The sequence below is a fragment of the Lotus japonicus genome, chromosome 3 (genome assembly GCF_012489685.1).
Source record: "Lotus japonicus ecotype B-129 chromosome 3, LjGifu_v1.2".
NCBI lineage: Eukaryota > Viridiplantae > Streptophyta > Magnoliopsida > Fabales > Fabaceae > Lotus > Lotus japonicus.
The window spans coordinates 3,317,403-3,332,833 of NC_080043.1; the positions used below are offsets into that span (position 1 = coordinate 3,317,403).

At 43.9% G+C, this 15,431-nt stretch overlaps 1 protein-coding gene across 1 annotated transcript; it reads left to right on the forward strand.

The window, feature by feature from the left end:
- Nucleotides 1–1,707: 1,707 nt before the first annotated feature.
- Nucleotides 1,708–6,793, forward strand: LOC130743023 (uncharacterized). The gene is made up of 11 exons (XM_057595132.1): nucleotides 1,708–1,982; nucleotides 2,169–2,278; nucleotides 3,114–3,226; nucleotides 3,438–3,643; nucleotides 4,023–4,304; nucleotides 4,600–4,658; nucleotides 4,823–4,859; nucleotides 4,949–5,020; nucleotides 5,139–5,289; nucleotides 5,542–5,685; nucleotides 6,077–6,793. Exons 2-11 carry the CDS (start codon nucleotides 2,176–2,178, stop codon nucleotides 6,455–6,457), a joined length of 1,548 nt encoding a protein of 515 aa, XP_057451115.1. The 5' UTR covers nucleotides 1,708–1,982; nucleotides 2,169–2,175; the 3' UTR covers nucleotides 6,458–6,793.
- The last annotated feature ends 8,638 nt before the right edge of the window (nucleotides 6,794–15,431 follow it).

Consider the following 15,431-nt stretch of genomic DNA (forward strand, 5'->3'; position numbering starts at 1 on the left):
GAGATGATTGAAGCTATTAAGAGAGGTATACCAACGCATATGGAGGTTCAGTTCAACCACGTGTTAAGGGAAGCCAATTCCGTAGCAGACTGCCTGGCCACCACAGCGCATGTCTTTGGCTTTGGGACACGGGTTCTTCATTTTCCGACAGCGGAATGTCGTAGTCTTATTAGTCAGGATTTGGAGGGGGCTCTAGCCTCTCTTCGAGCTCCTGTTTGTTAGCGTTTTTTCGCTCTTCGGGGCCCTGCCCCTCCATGTTATCAAAAAAAAATAAAATAGATGTAAATAAATCATAACTCAAGACAGAAAAGAAGGTTTAATTTGGGTGGAATGTTAGCAGACGCATATCAGGTAAACATAACAGAGTCACATACTTTGAATGGTTTGGAGTTGGACTTTGGAGTAGTTGTCTATCACTACGTGGATTTGGTTGAAATTTGGACATTCTTGCAAAGTGTTTGACACGGCTGTATTGTTGGTAGGGGTGGGAATAGGCCAGGCCGTTCGTAGGGGCCTATGGCCTAGCCTACCACAGGTCCAGGCCAGGTCAAACCAAATTGGTAAATAGGCAAGGCTTAGGCTTTTTGAAAAGCCTATTTAGTTAAAAAGGCTAGGCTCAGACCATTTAAAAAGTCTTTTAAGCCTTATAGGCTAGCCTATTTAAGTAAAAATAATTAGTATTTTTCTGGTACATTGTAAATATGATTAGTATAAATATATTTTACTATTGATGATGTCTATATATTAGAAAATTATCATAATATCTTAATATTATATACTTATTGACATCTTTATATATTTAAGCAAATTGACTTATATAATGACTCAAAGTTATAAGTCTATTTAGAAATAGATATATAACGTATTTAAATACCTTAATATAAAGTTTGATTTTATACTGGCTCTCTGACTCTAAGAAACCAACATAATCTCTCGTTTAGTTTCATTTCTACCTAATAGCTTATAATATTGAGTCTGATTGTTGAAAAAATTATTCTAGTATAATTTAACCTGTTAGTTTATAAGTTTGATAGCTTCTTTACAAATAATTTTGTTAGCAAACGTAAAACTCTTGTTGTGAAATAAACATTTAAATAGGCTACCAGGCTAGACCAAGCTTTCGAGAAGGTCAGGCTAGGCTCGAAAAAAAGCCATTGACAGGCCACAGGTCAGGCTCAGGCCTTAAGATTTTTAAACAGGCTAGGCCTATTTACGCAAAGTCTACCTAGGCCCAGCCTATTCTCACCCCTAATTGTTGGCCTCTTAAATTCACTAGTGTTATTTAGTTTTAATTTATTACCTTTCCATTTTTTAAAGCATTTCCATGGCCGCTAACTATGAAATTGTTTCCTTAAAGACTTAGAAATCACATTAAGTTGATAGGTTTCTTCCAATAAATTTTTCTTTATACATACAGCTCATAAATCCAATTCAAAATTAAATGCTTAAGGAGCTCAGTTATGTACAAATGTATCGTATTTCACACTTTATTACATATTTATTTATTTTTAATCACCAAAGAGCACGCTGGTTCTTTCAATACTCACAATTGATGGCTACTTACGTGTGAATATAGATATTTAAGGTTAGGTTTGGCATGCGAAAAAGTGATGGGATGAACTCAAACTTTAATATTATAAAATCCAACAAACCCATCAATCCATGACCTCTTAATTATCCAAGAATTAGTTATACATATTCAGAGTGTTTCAGTTGAGGTTGGTTTTGGTTTCTTCCTCTCTCTGTACCCATTTGACTAGTCAGTCTGAAAACAATTCTAATAAGTGTTTTGCTTTTGATTTTGAATGTGTATTTTATATATAAAGCACTTTTTGGCACCATTACAAGAGTTGATGGTTCAGATATAGTAGATGTTATGCAAAAGATTTTGAGTATCCTCTGCTTCATTGAAGCCTTGAAAGAGCCACTGAAACTTCTTGGGAAGAATTTCCAGCACCTTTCTTGTTATACCAGTTTGTCGTGTAAGTTACTTTGAAAAAAATTAAAATTTTCCACCGTCATAAATGTTCTTTCCTTGTGACCAACTCATTCTTCTATGTCAATAAACTTTTCATTGTTCTCAACCGTGTATTTTCTCTTCTATATAGATATGCAAAATGCATGTTTGGTAAACAAGAATATGTGAAGATATAGTGGTTGTTTTGCAGGTTCAAGATGGTCATAGCCAAGGGACTAGTCTCTAGTTTAGTGATTATAGTGTTGATCATTTTCCCAGAAATTGCTGCACAAGCTGTCTCACCTGCTGAATCTGGACCAGGTAATTAAAATTTCACAACCGATTATGTCTCATAAGCTAGAATATGTAGGTTCATGCCAAAATAGATTTAGAGCTACTGAGCTAGAGTCAAGTGTGAAATACTGAAACATAAATCTAATAGCATGTTTGGTTCAACGGTAGATCGCTATAGAATCTCTTCAGATCAAACGCTACAAGTCTTAGCTTCTGAGTTAACTTATCTTGAATTATGTGAAAACCATGAAACAAAACATCCACTATCACACGTGCTCTAAGTAATATGTGGAAAGATTACATAATTAGCGTGAGATATATGAATTTGTCAGGTTCATTGATTCATTTGATTGAAATAGCAATTTCATGCGTGTTGTGTCATGAAAATTGAAATGGACAAATGGGTAAGCCTTAAATAACGTACACGTCTAACACTCGACGACCATCATATATGGAGGATACACATTTTAAGGAAAAAAAATCAAAGGGAATGTGTGTGTGATTTGATATTCTAACATTTGTACCAATGTTCATTTTCTTGCCCTTGAAGCTTTAAAAAGCAAGGTTTAATAGTTTTATATAATCTATTAAAATATAAAAGTAAAGTATACGCATTGGAGATTTGGAGTATGATTTCGGATTTCCTAGTCAAAGAGTAAAAAATTGAAAGAGTTCAATATTGTATTTAATGGTTGAAAGTGAACATGTCCAAATTGTATTAAATAGGTAGAACTAGAACCTTATCAAAATTCATCAATATTTGTGTAAATTTAATGTGAGAAATTCAATTTCCCCTTATTTTATTTCTTGTGATTGGTTGTGACACTGACAGTGAGGTGTATTATGCCTATGCTTGATGCAGATAATGTGCCAGAACCAATGACACAATCAGATAATACTATTAGAGTAGATCCTTTAGATAATTTCAGAAAATACAGAGGAGGATTTAACATCACCAACAAGCATTATTGGAGTGTAAATCTCTCTTCCTCTGTTTCTCAATCTGAAAGAGCTCGTTTGGATACTTGTTAGAAAGTATGAAAACGAGAAAATAATATATTTTGATGCACAACAAAACGTGTCCCGACATCTTTTATTTTATCGTTTTCATATTTTCTAACGAGTATCCAAACAAGCTCTAACTTCCTAACATCAATAATGTTAACATGTCTTAAATGTTTTGCAGTCCTTGATCTTCACTGGAGTATATGGATATGCAATTGGGGTGCTCTTCATTTTGTGTGGAATAACATATGCAAGTTTTTTGGTAATAACCAAATTTTATCACAAAGATGATGGAGGAAGAAGGATGAAGAAGGTCTTTCCTTGTAATTACAAGAGTTGTGATCTTTCACTAATTCTTTTGGCTATATTGCTCATGATATTAGCTATGTAAGTTACTCATCCTTCCCTATAGCCTAAGCAACAATGAGATCATGGATAGAAGCAATGTTTTGTTTTTGTTGAAGTGGTTTCTCAGGATTTTTTGACAACTCTATTCGAGCCGAAAATATCCATAGTCTGGCACCGCTAACTCTCTCGAAGGGAGGTTTTCATATACAATAATTGAATGGGCAATTTGCTTAAAAGGATTTGAGCACATACCATTTGAACCAACTACCTGTTATTCATGCAACTTTAGTTTTGAAAGTAAAAAATTATAACAAGATATGCATTTTCTTGGTTATTCACTGGAGATTATTTAAAAATTTGCACATACAAGCTCCATAGCTTTCCACAAGTGACACATGCATGGCTTTTGTTTTTATAGAGTTGCAACTGGGCTAGTTCTTGCAGGGAGTGCAAGGTTTCATTCTGAAGCCAGAACTTCAGTTAATATTATAATCAAGACAGCAAATGTTGCATCAGAAACAATACACAACACAGCAGGAGCATTAAAAGACATGGAAATTAACTTGATGGGAGCCAATGACAATGCTGAAGCTTCTGTGAATCTTGACTCTACAACTAAAAGACTTGATGATGCATCAGCAAATATTGAAAAGCAAGCTAAGAAGAATAGGCGCCTCATTAACAAGGGCTTGAAAATAGTGTAAGACTCTTCAGTCTCTATCACAAACCAATTATTCGAAAAGTTTAAGCTATTCGGTATGGACAAATGAATGGTTTTGTGTTATACTTCTGACACGGCTCCTCGCGCAAGAGCCCATTTGGCTTCAAGCTTGGTCAACATACAGGCACAATGCATTGTGCTGAAATTAAACTTCTTATATTTTAATAATTGAGAGACAAGAGTCGAGCTCTAGATGCCATGTCATGAAAGATGAAATAATTGTCCTAAAATTTTAAGCTATTGGATGATGACACATGAATGATTTTTATTTCAGGTTTGCAGCCACCACCTTGATTATAAGCTTGAACTTGATTGCTGTAACAGCTTTATCAGGTAATTTCAATTAGCCTATTATGTATGCACAGCATCAATGACTATATCACTAGACTAGTGATATTTTCATACATGTTTAATTCCATCCTATTTCAGTTTTACTCCTCATTGAAGGAATTGTTTTACACATGATTCATAACATGTTTGGAATTTTCTGTGAGCAGTTTCTGGAGTTCTGAGATTACAACGAGCATTGTACATGTAAGCAAGCTAAAATTTATGTTTATATGTATCATGTGTGTCACAAATCTTAAAATTTGTGTAATTATTTTGGCTCTTCTTTTTCACAGGCTTGTTGTACTTTGCTGGTTGACAACTGTGATATGCTGGCTATTTTTTGGAGTCTATTTCTTCTTAGAAAAGTAAATAAAAAGTCCTTTCTGATTTACATAACTACAGATTCTCAAGAGTTTGCAACTTTCTCCTCAAATATGCTTTATGATTTCAGCTTCATAATTGAAGTGTCCTTCTATATTGTAGATTTTCTAATGATGCATGCACAGCTCTTGACAACTTTCAAGAAAATCCCTATAACAACAGCCTAAGCTCCATCCTCCCTTGCGATGAATTGCTCTCTGCAAAACCAGTTCTATCTGATGTTAGTGCTGGGATCTATGACCTTGTTAATAAGGTAATAAAACCAGTTTCACTAAAAGGGGGATAACCCCTAAAAGCGTGTTTGGATCAGCTTGTATTTCTTTAAATTCAATTGATATTGACTTTAGAATCAATTCCAGAAGAATTTGAACTAAAAGAGTTACTCCCAGCAATAGCTATTTAATTAAGTATCTATTTATTCTTTAATAATAAGTCTCAAATGAAACTATTAAATCTTACAAATATGTGATGTAGGATTCATATTTTAGTTTTGGGCTTTGTTCAGGTGAATGCAAACATATCAGCCCTGCAGGCAACATCATATCCAGATCTTGTTCAAGTTTGCAATCCTTTCTCCGAGCCACCAAATTATTTTTACCAGCCAGAGAACTGCCCAGCTAATACTATAAGAATAGGAGATATTCCAAAGGTATGTCAGAGTCAGGAAATTATGTGTTGATGAATAGCGTGTTTGGATAAGTGTTGTCACAACTGCTTTGGGTAAAAGTGAGTTCAAAGCGAAGTGATTTATGTTTGGATATATTTATGAAAAAATATGGGTTTTTAAGATAATGTTGTGAAATCCAGTTGTAAAATCTCACAATTGGTTACGTTCAACAGCTCAACGCAGAAACTAGTATCTCTAGCTTCTAGCTTTAGGACTGAACTCAATTCCCTAAAACCACTTCCAAATATTATTATCGAAAATTGACTTTACTCTATCATAATTGGAACCAAACATGCACGAATTCTATGTCTGCACTGAATTATAAGACCAAGATATACTAACATTGTATTTTTTATGATCGTGTCCTCTCAAGGTATTGAAGGCTTTTACTTGTTTGGATGCCAATGATGGGACCTGTGACAATGGAAATTTGATAAGCAGCAGTGAATATGTGAGAGTTGAGGCTTACACAACTTCAATTCAGGACCTGCTGAATGTGTATCCGAGCATGGAACACTTGTTAGAATGTCAGATAGTAAAAGATGCATTCTCTCAAGTCCTTTCCAAACACTGCAAGCCTATGAAGAAATATGCCAGGATGGTGTGGGTAGGAATGGTGTTCCTTGCAGTGATCATGGTAGTGTTGGTTGTGTTGTGGACTATAAAGGCTCGCCGCGAGCACCGTTATCATATTTCAGATAGTTCTGTGGAACCCTTGGAATCCAGACCATCTAAAGAGATTGAAATCAGTTGAGTGCTACGTGAAAAGACTTTAATTTCAAATTACAAGAAGTGTTTCGTTCACTTTTTGTTTTGAAATGCAAGCTAATGTTCGTCTGCACTGATGACAAACGAATAACCAAACATACCGTAAACTAATCCTTAGTTAGTCAATCATATTCTTTTTAGTCCTCAAGATCTTAGGAAGCAGGTATTGGAAGGCAAATGCGCAAGCAGCCTCTCAAATTCCAGTTATGCAGTATAGGATACAATTGTACACATATATATATACATACACTGATACACAGGTCAAAGAATAGACCAAGGGTGTCAAGAATTTTCCTTTGATAGTATACTTTTCAGTTTTTACACAATTTTATTTAAAGTTTTCACGTTTAAGTATTGAGTTAGAAGAAGGGGACCAACCCCAAAATGACCATACAGATGTACCAAAATCATCAAAGAATATGAATACTTCTTATCATATTTTTTTAGAGAACAAAAAGATTTGATTGATAAACAAAAGATGAGTACAGACCCCTCAGGGAGGAAAAGAGATAAAAAACTCCAAGAACACAACATAAAACAAAAAAAAAACAACCCTCCAACAGAAAACAAGCAAAAAGAAAAAAAGCCAAAATGAACTTTGAAAGACACCCTAACAACAAAAGAAATCCCGAAAGTAGGGTCTTGTAAGCTTAGCAGCAGTAGATGGATATTCCTTAGACCTTAAGTGTCTCAGTAATACATAGCCTATAATGGTCTTTAAAATTCCAATCATTATAAATTAAGTTGCAATCCAACCATCAAGGAGTGCCTCACCAAAAGCCATGGAAGCAGCTGCTGCTCCCTCCTCGGTCCACTGGCTTCGTCAGGGCCGCACTCTGTCTTGTACAGCAGCACATGACCAGGAGAGGAAATTGTGAAGCCCTCTCAGGTACACGAATGAACTCATGAAGCATGTATAATGCACAACTCACTGAAATTAAGGAATCAGCAGCAGAGGAAATTATGTGGATGGCATGTACCATTGCTACCTAGAGACAACTAATTGGTAAAACATCAACCTATAAGAATATTAGTCTGTGTAGCTTGTCTGTTTTACCTGTGTATCCTTCACATAGTATCCAAGCAAAATAATCAGCTATTGAGAATGTCTCATGTCAATTGTCAAGTAAATCAAAATTTCTCTTCAGCTCTTGTCCAAAGTTGATTTCAGATACCTCAGCAGAGGGGCAGCTTCTCCCGGCCAATTAACCATGTAAACCCAATTACACTTTCTGAATTGACTAACCATCTACGATGAAGAAACAGCCACATGTGATTGCAGATATCCTAAGAAAGGTTAAAATAAAATGCCACAGATGACTACTGCTCATTTTCTAGAAAAGTAGCTTTATATTGAACTATTTCTAATGATATTGCATACCAGATACCTGTACTTTCATTTATTCTTCTGAGCTTAAGGATGAAAGACAACATTCTTAGCTTAATTTGATCAGGATTGCCTCCCATATGTGTTTGTGTATTGCCTTTGAAAATTTGCGCACTTGCTGCAGGTCCAGTAACATATATTTTATATCGCATCAGTTTCTATTGAAATTTGATTTAATAAACCATATTCACAGTAAATATTAGAAAAAAATGCGAGCATGAAGCTTCATATCTCAGCTGCCTACATAATCCACCTTTAACTAATTTATTTTTTTCTTTCTTACATCAGCAATCGGGTAATGAAGAAACTCATGCTTTGAAAATAGGGTAAATGAACTCACGCTAGAAAAGTAGAGCAGAACAATTTACCTGTTGATAATCCTGGATTATGAAATTTCTTCGCCATCAACCTGAATGTGGCAGATGTGGGATATTTTCGGCCAAATTTGAGGGTGCTTCATGCCATGGAGCACTGTTTGCTCAATAAAGGACATCTAATGATGCCAAATTCAGTTAGAGAGGTTGGCAACCTTTCTCCCGCCAAGTTCTCCAGCTTTGGACAATTCTCAATTCTTAATTCTTGGAGGGAGGTGAGGTGGAGAAGTCCCTTGCTATCCAACGTCTCCAGACTTGAGAAATGATATAGTAGTAGTGACTTCAGGGAGGAAGGCAGCAAACCCTCTTTCGGGATGGACTTTATCCCATCACATGGACCGTATATCTGAAGAGGATTCAACTTTGGGAGAAGAGTATTCATCCAACGAGGTAATGACTCTAACTTCCCGCAATCGGAAATGGAAAACTTAGTCAGGCTCGGCGCAGCCAATCCTTCTCTTGCCAATGATACTAAATTGGGGCAACTTTTTACCACAAGATCAGTCAGGAAAAGCACCTGGCTGCTCAGAACAACTCCACACCTCCCAAAAAGGCATACTTCCAAATTCAAGTGACGGAAAGGGTACTACTGTTAACAAAGAGCCACCTTCATTATTAGTATTATTGTTGAAAAAACTATCATCAATAGTGATCTGGGAGAGACCAAGCTACCCGTTGACAAGGGGTAGGAGAGGAGGGATCTGGACGTGTTGAAGGGGCTCCAAGTAGGCAAGGTCCCGGGAGGGGCTTCTGCAAGACACTCCGATGCTAAAGTCAGTGAGGGAAGTTGTAAGAATGGAGAAATGGGAGAGAATACGTTACCTTTGGATAGAAGAAGTGTTCCCTTTATATAGGAGAGGCAGGATTAGGGTTGGAGCCATGCAACGTCATGCATGGCTCGTACCTGGGGGCACGGATCACCGTTGGATCCCCTGCAGAGGAACAGTGATCCAACGGTTTGGGGGCCCCTACAGATCTGCACCAGCCAACCTACCCCTAGGGTAGTTGGCCTAGGTCAACCCCTATGTAGTGGGCCCTAGGTTCCTTGTCCTCACCCTTGGTGGTGGGGCTCAGGAGTAGGGGGCTCTTGGCTTCCCCCAAACTGCCCCTTGTTCGGGACTTTCCGTGGGGCCAACCCTGTCCTAGGTCTCCTGTCCGTCCTCGGTCAGGGTTCCCGGAACAGTAGCCCCCTAGCCCTGGTCGGCTGTTCCAGCGGAGCAAGGGCTATTCATGCCCTGTGTTTGTGGTGTTATAGGCGTTTTCGTGGTCGTTACAAAAGGGGTCAGAAATTTAAAACTTTATTCATTAATGGTAGGGGCCGTTTGGCCGTTACATTCAGTACCCCTAGAAAGGGGGTGTTACTCGCATGGCATTGTATCGGAGGCGAACGGCTCGTAGGTCTCTGTCGAGACTCTCCCTCACGGTCAGGAGGGGGGTCAACTCGGCTTTGATTTCGTCCATTGCTCCCTTCCCTTCGCCCTGGTGTTCCGTGGCACAGACCTCAAGGCCCCAAATCAGCATGTTAACCTCCGAGCGGCGTCGGTGTAATTCCCACATCTCCTCCGTCAGCTCCAAGAAGGCTAGCAGCCCCGCCTTCAGTTGGGGGTCAGGATCCTCTGCCAGAATTCTGCCGACTAGGGATCTGATCCTACAGGGGGTGGAGGCTGGTGTTTGGTAGAAGTAGTATAGGTTGCCGTCTAGAGCCTCGGTCCTGAGTGCCTTCAGGTAAGCCTCCATGGAGGTCATTCTGGTCTGAGGAAAATGTGGATCCTGCAAGGGGGGTGGTTACCATTTATAATCGAAACGTTCTTGGGTGGTAACGCCCATTAGCCTTTTCCTAGGAGTTTCTCTTGGGAAATAAAACGGGGCATTAAATGTAGAGGTCGGTGGTCAACGCGCGCCCTCCCGAGGCTGTGTATACGGAGTCGACCGACCGGAGCCGAGTGGTTTAGGACGCTCGGGTCTCATACCGAGTGGGTTATCGCGGGGTTTGAATTTGAGAAGTCAAAAAGACGCGGGAGAAGGAAACGGTGTGAGGCTTTGGGCCCACTGCATTTAATGTACCTGACTCTTGAGGTGGCACGTGTCGTTTCCGGGTGGGTCGCGTCGCTTCGCGACTCCTCTCCCACGTGCCTCTGGAGGCGTGTGTCGCTTCGCCGTCACTGCCTTTTTTCTGACGTGGCAGGGCCTGATTGGACGAAGCCCTTTGGTTTCCCCAAACGTCATGATTAGGGAAACTAGGGCTGTCGAAACGTCACGTCTCCCTCCTCATTTTCTATAAAAGAGGGAGGAGGGGATTCATTTGCACTTTCGCATTTCTGAATTTCCTCCAAGCTTTTCTGTCAGGTACCGGTGTTTCACGGTGGTGTCTTCTTTCGCACGGTGGTCGTTTGGAAGCTTTTCCAGTTTCTTCTTGTAAGTCCTCGCTTCACTTGACTTTCCTTCTTAAGGTTTTAATTTTTTCTTTCTTCTAGCAGAAAGGGTGGCTTGCTCTTGGGGGAGTTGAGAGTTTCCCCTCCCCTGGCGGCCCCCTCTTGCGGCGGTGGAGATTCTCTCTGAGAGTCTGCGCCGCCGCACGGTCGCGTTTTCCTGCCTAGGGCAAAGATGGACTCCGGGTGGGTCCTTCTTTGAGCCGATTCCAACGACCTAGGTGTTGATACGGCGTTTTCCCTTGTGCAGGTGTCATTATGGGGAAGCCTACTCAGAAGAAGAAAGGCAAGACCGTAGACGAGGCTTCGGGCGGGGCCTTAACTTCTAGGCCCCGGTCAGGGGCCCCCAAGAATAAGAAGATCGATCGGGAGAAGTACCAGCATCTGAAGGGGGACGAGGCCGTGTATGACAAGTGGTGCCGCACCATTCTCGATCTCCCGTCGGAGTACGCAAACGAGAAGGAAGATTATTTCTGGAGTCAGCGTTTTACGTCTGTGACCAGGACCCCGGGGACTCCGAACCTACTGATGACGTTCTTGTAGAAGAAGCGTTGCACTCGAGCTGTGGTGATCGTTGCTAGCGGCTCGGCCTCTATCCACTTGGTGTAGTAATCCACTGCCACCACCAAGTACTTGAGTTGGCCGAGTGCAGTGTCGAACGGGCTCAATAAATCCATGCCCCACTGGTGGAAAGGCCAAGGACTGACTAGAGAGGAAAGATAGGCAGGGGGAGCGCTGTGCAGGTCGGCGTGCCTCTGGCAGGGGTCACACTGCTTAACATGCTCCACGGCGTCTTTCTCTAGGGTTGGCCAGTAATAGCCGGCTCGGAGTACCTTTCGGGCAAGGGAACGCCCACCCGGATGGTGGACGCAGCTGCCTTCATGGATTTCCGCTAAGACATAGGCTGCTCTGTCCTTAGTCAAGCACTTCAGAAGGGGGGTGGAGAATCCCCGCTTGAAGAGATCATCATTAACGATAGTGTACCAGGAGGCGCACCTCACCAACTTTTTGGCTTCAGCCTTCTCGTCGGGCAGCCATCCTGATTTGAGATACTTGATGATCGGGGTCCTCCAGTCTTCTTCGGTACCGATCGGCATCATAGCTTGTCCTGCTGGACGATCGGGGTCAGCTACATAGGGGAGGGCTAAGGTCCCTTAAATGACCGTTCCATTCAGGCCAGGCTTTCCAGTGCTGGCCAGTTTGGCCAGGGTATCCGCGCGATCATTCTGGGCTCTGGGGACGTGGCGAAACTCCACTTTGGTGAAGGTCGAAGCCAGTCGTTTCAAATGGGCCAAGTACTGCTCCAGGATGGGATCTTTTGCTTGAGCTTCCCCGTTTGCCTGAGAGACGATCAGAAGTGAATCGCAGCAGACAAGTATCTCCTTAGCCCCCAGGTCTCGGGCTGTGACCAGCCCTGCAATGCAGGCTTCATACTCGGCCTGGTTGTTTGTAGTTGGGAAGTTAAAGCGGAGGGATTGTTCGACCACCATCCCGGTACTACTTTGCAATACGATCCCAGCCCCGCCACCTTCCTTGTTGCTCGAGCCATCTACGTTGACGACCCAGGTGGTCTCGGCAGGAGGCTCTTCCTCATATGTGAGTTCGACCAAGAAGTCCGCTAGGACTTGTGCTTTAATGGCTCTCCTGGGCTCGTAGCGGATGTCATGCTCGGAGAGCTCGAAGGACCAGCTTACCATCCGACCGGCTAGATCAGGCTTATGAAGGACCTGTCGGACCGGCTGATCGGTTCGCACCACAATGCGATGAGCTTGAAAGTACCTCCTTAGTCGTCGCGCCGTGGTCAGTAGGGTCAGCGCCACCTTTGCCAGCATCTTATACCTGAGCTCCGCACCCTTCAATGAACGGCTGACAAAATAGACTGGTAGCTGCCTTCCTTCCTCTTCTCTAATTAGGACAGAGCTAACTGATTTCTCCCGCACGGCCAGGTATAGGTATAGTGTCTCCCCTGGTTTTGGGCTAGTCAGAATAGGGGGAGGAGAGGGTCTCTTTCAGCTGAGTGAAAGCAGCGTCGGCCTCCGCCGACCACTCAAAAGTTGCTCCCTTCTTCAGGAGGGTGTAAAGAGGCAGGGCCCGGAGAGCAGCCTTTGGCAAAAAGCGGCCGATCGCGGCCATGCGCCCAGCCAGCTGTTGGACTTCCTTGACTGTGTGCGGGCTCTTCATATTCATGATCGCCTGACATTTGTCAGGGTTCAACTCAATGCCGCGGTTGGTGAGCATGTACCCCAGAAACTTCCCGCTTCGAACGCCAAAAGTACACTTGTCAGGGTTGAGGCGCATGTTGTGCTTCTTTAACTGCTCGAAAACGACTGCGAGGTCTGCTGCGTGGTCTCCTCCCTTTGGGGTTTTGACTATAATATCATCAATGTAGACTTCGACCGATTTCCCCATTAGGTCCCCGAAGATTCGGGTCATCATCCGTTGGTAGGTCACCACTGCGTTCTTGAGGCCGAAGGGCAGCATAGTGTAACAGTAGGTGCCCCGGTCGGTGATGAAGGCAGTTTTCTCTTCATCGTCCCTATGCATGGGAATCTGGTTGTAGCCTGAATAGGCATCCATAAGAGAGAGGTATTCGTATCCCGAGGAGTTGTCGACCAGCGCATCAATGCTCGGTAGGGGAAACGGGTCCTTGGGGCAAGCCTTGTTGAGGTCAGTGTAGTCGACGCACATGCGCCACTTCCCATTTGCCTTCTTGACTAAGACCACATTGGAGAGCCAGGTCGTGTACTTGACCTCCCGAATGATCCCGGCCTGAAGCAACTCTGTGGTCTGTTGCTGGATAACCTGTTGCTTCTCAGCGCTCATCTGCCTCTTCTTCTGAGCGACTGGTTTGAACTTCCGGTCGACGGAAAGTCTGTGGCTACAGAATGCGGGGTCAATGCCGGGCATGTCTGCTGACGACCAGGCAAACAGCTTCCCATTGGAAAGTAGAAATTTCTCCATTCGTTTGGAGAGGTCTCGGGGAAGGCCCCGAGCTATGTTGGTAGTGTTCTCTGGAAGGGGACCGACCTGGATGGGGTGGGACTCCCCGTCGGGTTTGAGGCGTTGGTCGTCTCTAGACTGGTCCACGCGGGGGTCGAGGTCGGTCATGAAACTGGTGTGTTGAACGTGAAAGGTGTTCTGCTGGTCGTGCACTTTGGACTTCTTCTTCTTCCTTTCCTCCCTGGCCAGTCTGCAGCTGGAGTTGTAGCAGCTCCTCGCCATTTCTAGATTGCCGCGTACTGGTACCGCCCTTCCTGCCCAGGGGTACTTCAGCATTAGGTGGTGGGTGGATATGATCGCCCTGAAAGTGTTGAGGCTTGGCCTGCCAAGAATGGCGTTGTACGCCGTCGGACATTCCACCACCAGAAAGCGAGCTTTTATAGTCCTGCAAATTGTGTGATCTCCCAAGGAAAGGCAAGTATCAAAATATCCTAAGGGTAGGACTCTGTCCCCTGTGAACCCAACCAAATCATGGTCGTAGGGGAGCAGGTCTTTCACCGATAGCCCTAAGCTCTTATAAGCATCATAAAACATAATGTCCGCGGAACTACCTGTATCGATGAGTGTCCTTCGGATCTTACCGTTGCCGATCAGGGCTTCAATGACAATGGGGTCATCTTCTTCGCCGGTGTCCTCGCCGTAATCGTCCTCCGTGAAGGTTATGGCCACCTTCTGCCTTGGGGGGTGGAGGGACCCTGGTCGGGGCCGTCCAGCCGCTGACATGATGACGCGGGTACTCCTTTTCCGGCTGTTGTTGGTGGGACCGCCTGCGGCCCATCCTCCTGCTATTGAGCCGACGCTGACTAGATTATTCCCATGTTGTCTTTTGACTTCATCCCGGTCGTGGCGGTCGGGGCTTCTTCGCCGTTCCCGGCTGCGTCCGCGACGCTCGGGGCTCCGGCGACGCTCGGGGCTTTGGCGACGCGGAGGAGACCTGTCTCGACGTTCCGCCGATCGGCGTTTGGGAGGAGACCGGTCTCGGTGTCTTGGAGGGGTCGGTGACCGTCTTGGAGGTGGCGAGCGCGGGCGCTGGAGGGCCCCCGTCGACACAGCTACATACCTGGACAGTCTTCCTGCTCTGATTAGTTCTTCCACCTTGTCCTTGAGGTTCAGGCACTCGTCAGTGTTGTGACCCGGGCTGTCGTGGAACTCACAGAATCTCTTGGAATCCAGCTTGTCCCCTCTCGTCAGGAGTGGGGGGGGGACGGTCTCTGAGGTCGGTGGAGGCTTTCTCCCTCAGGATGCGTGAAAGGGAGGAGTTCAGTGGGGTATAACTATCATACTTCTTCCGCTTCGACTTCCGTTCGTCCTGACCCTTCCGTCGGGACTCTCGGGTCGAAGGTTGGTCCTTATTTTCCTTCATCTTCTGCGGTCCTTTGATCGCGAGCGTCTGACTCGCGGCTCTTAGGGTCGCGGCATCCTCCATGTTTATGAATTTTTCTGCTCGAGCTAGAAATTCCTCTAGAGTGTTGGCGGGCTTGCCGTCTAGAGAGGTCAGGAACGGTCCTGGCGCAAGGGCTGCGGTAGCCAGGACCAACCTTGTGTCGGGGAGGAGTCCGGTGATATCACCGGCCTCCTTGTTGAACCGATTGAGAAAAGCCTTCAGAGACTCCTTCTCCTTCTGCTTAACCAAGGCCAAAGTCTGCGCGGTCTTCGGTATGCTGCGTACCGAGGAATACTGGGCTAAAAAGCATGACACAACCCCGTTCCAGTCGTGCAGTGAGTTGCTCGGTAAATTCTGGAACCAGTTCATGGGTCCTTTTCCGAGGC

Bases quoted from the DNA above. Each gene is read 5' to 3' on its own strand.
- LOC130743023 (XM_057595132.1), top strand. From the start codon at position 2,176: ATGGTCATAGCCAAGGGACTAGTCTCTAGTTTAGTGATTATAGTGTTG. The intron at 2,279-3,113 runs GTAATTAAAATT...TGCTTGATGCAG, and splicing joins ACCTGCTGAATCTGGACCAG to ATAATGTGCCAGAACCAATG. The intron at 4,860-4,948 runs GTAAGCAAGCTA...TCTTTTTCACAG, and splicing joins TTACAACGAGCATTGTACAT to GCTTGTTGTACTTTGCTGGT.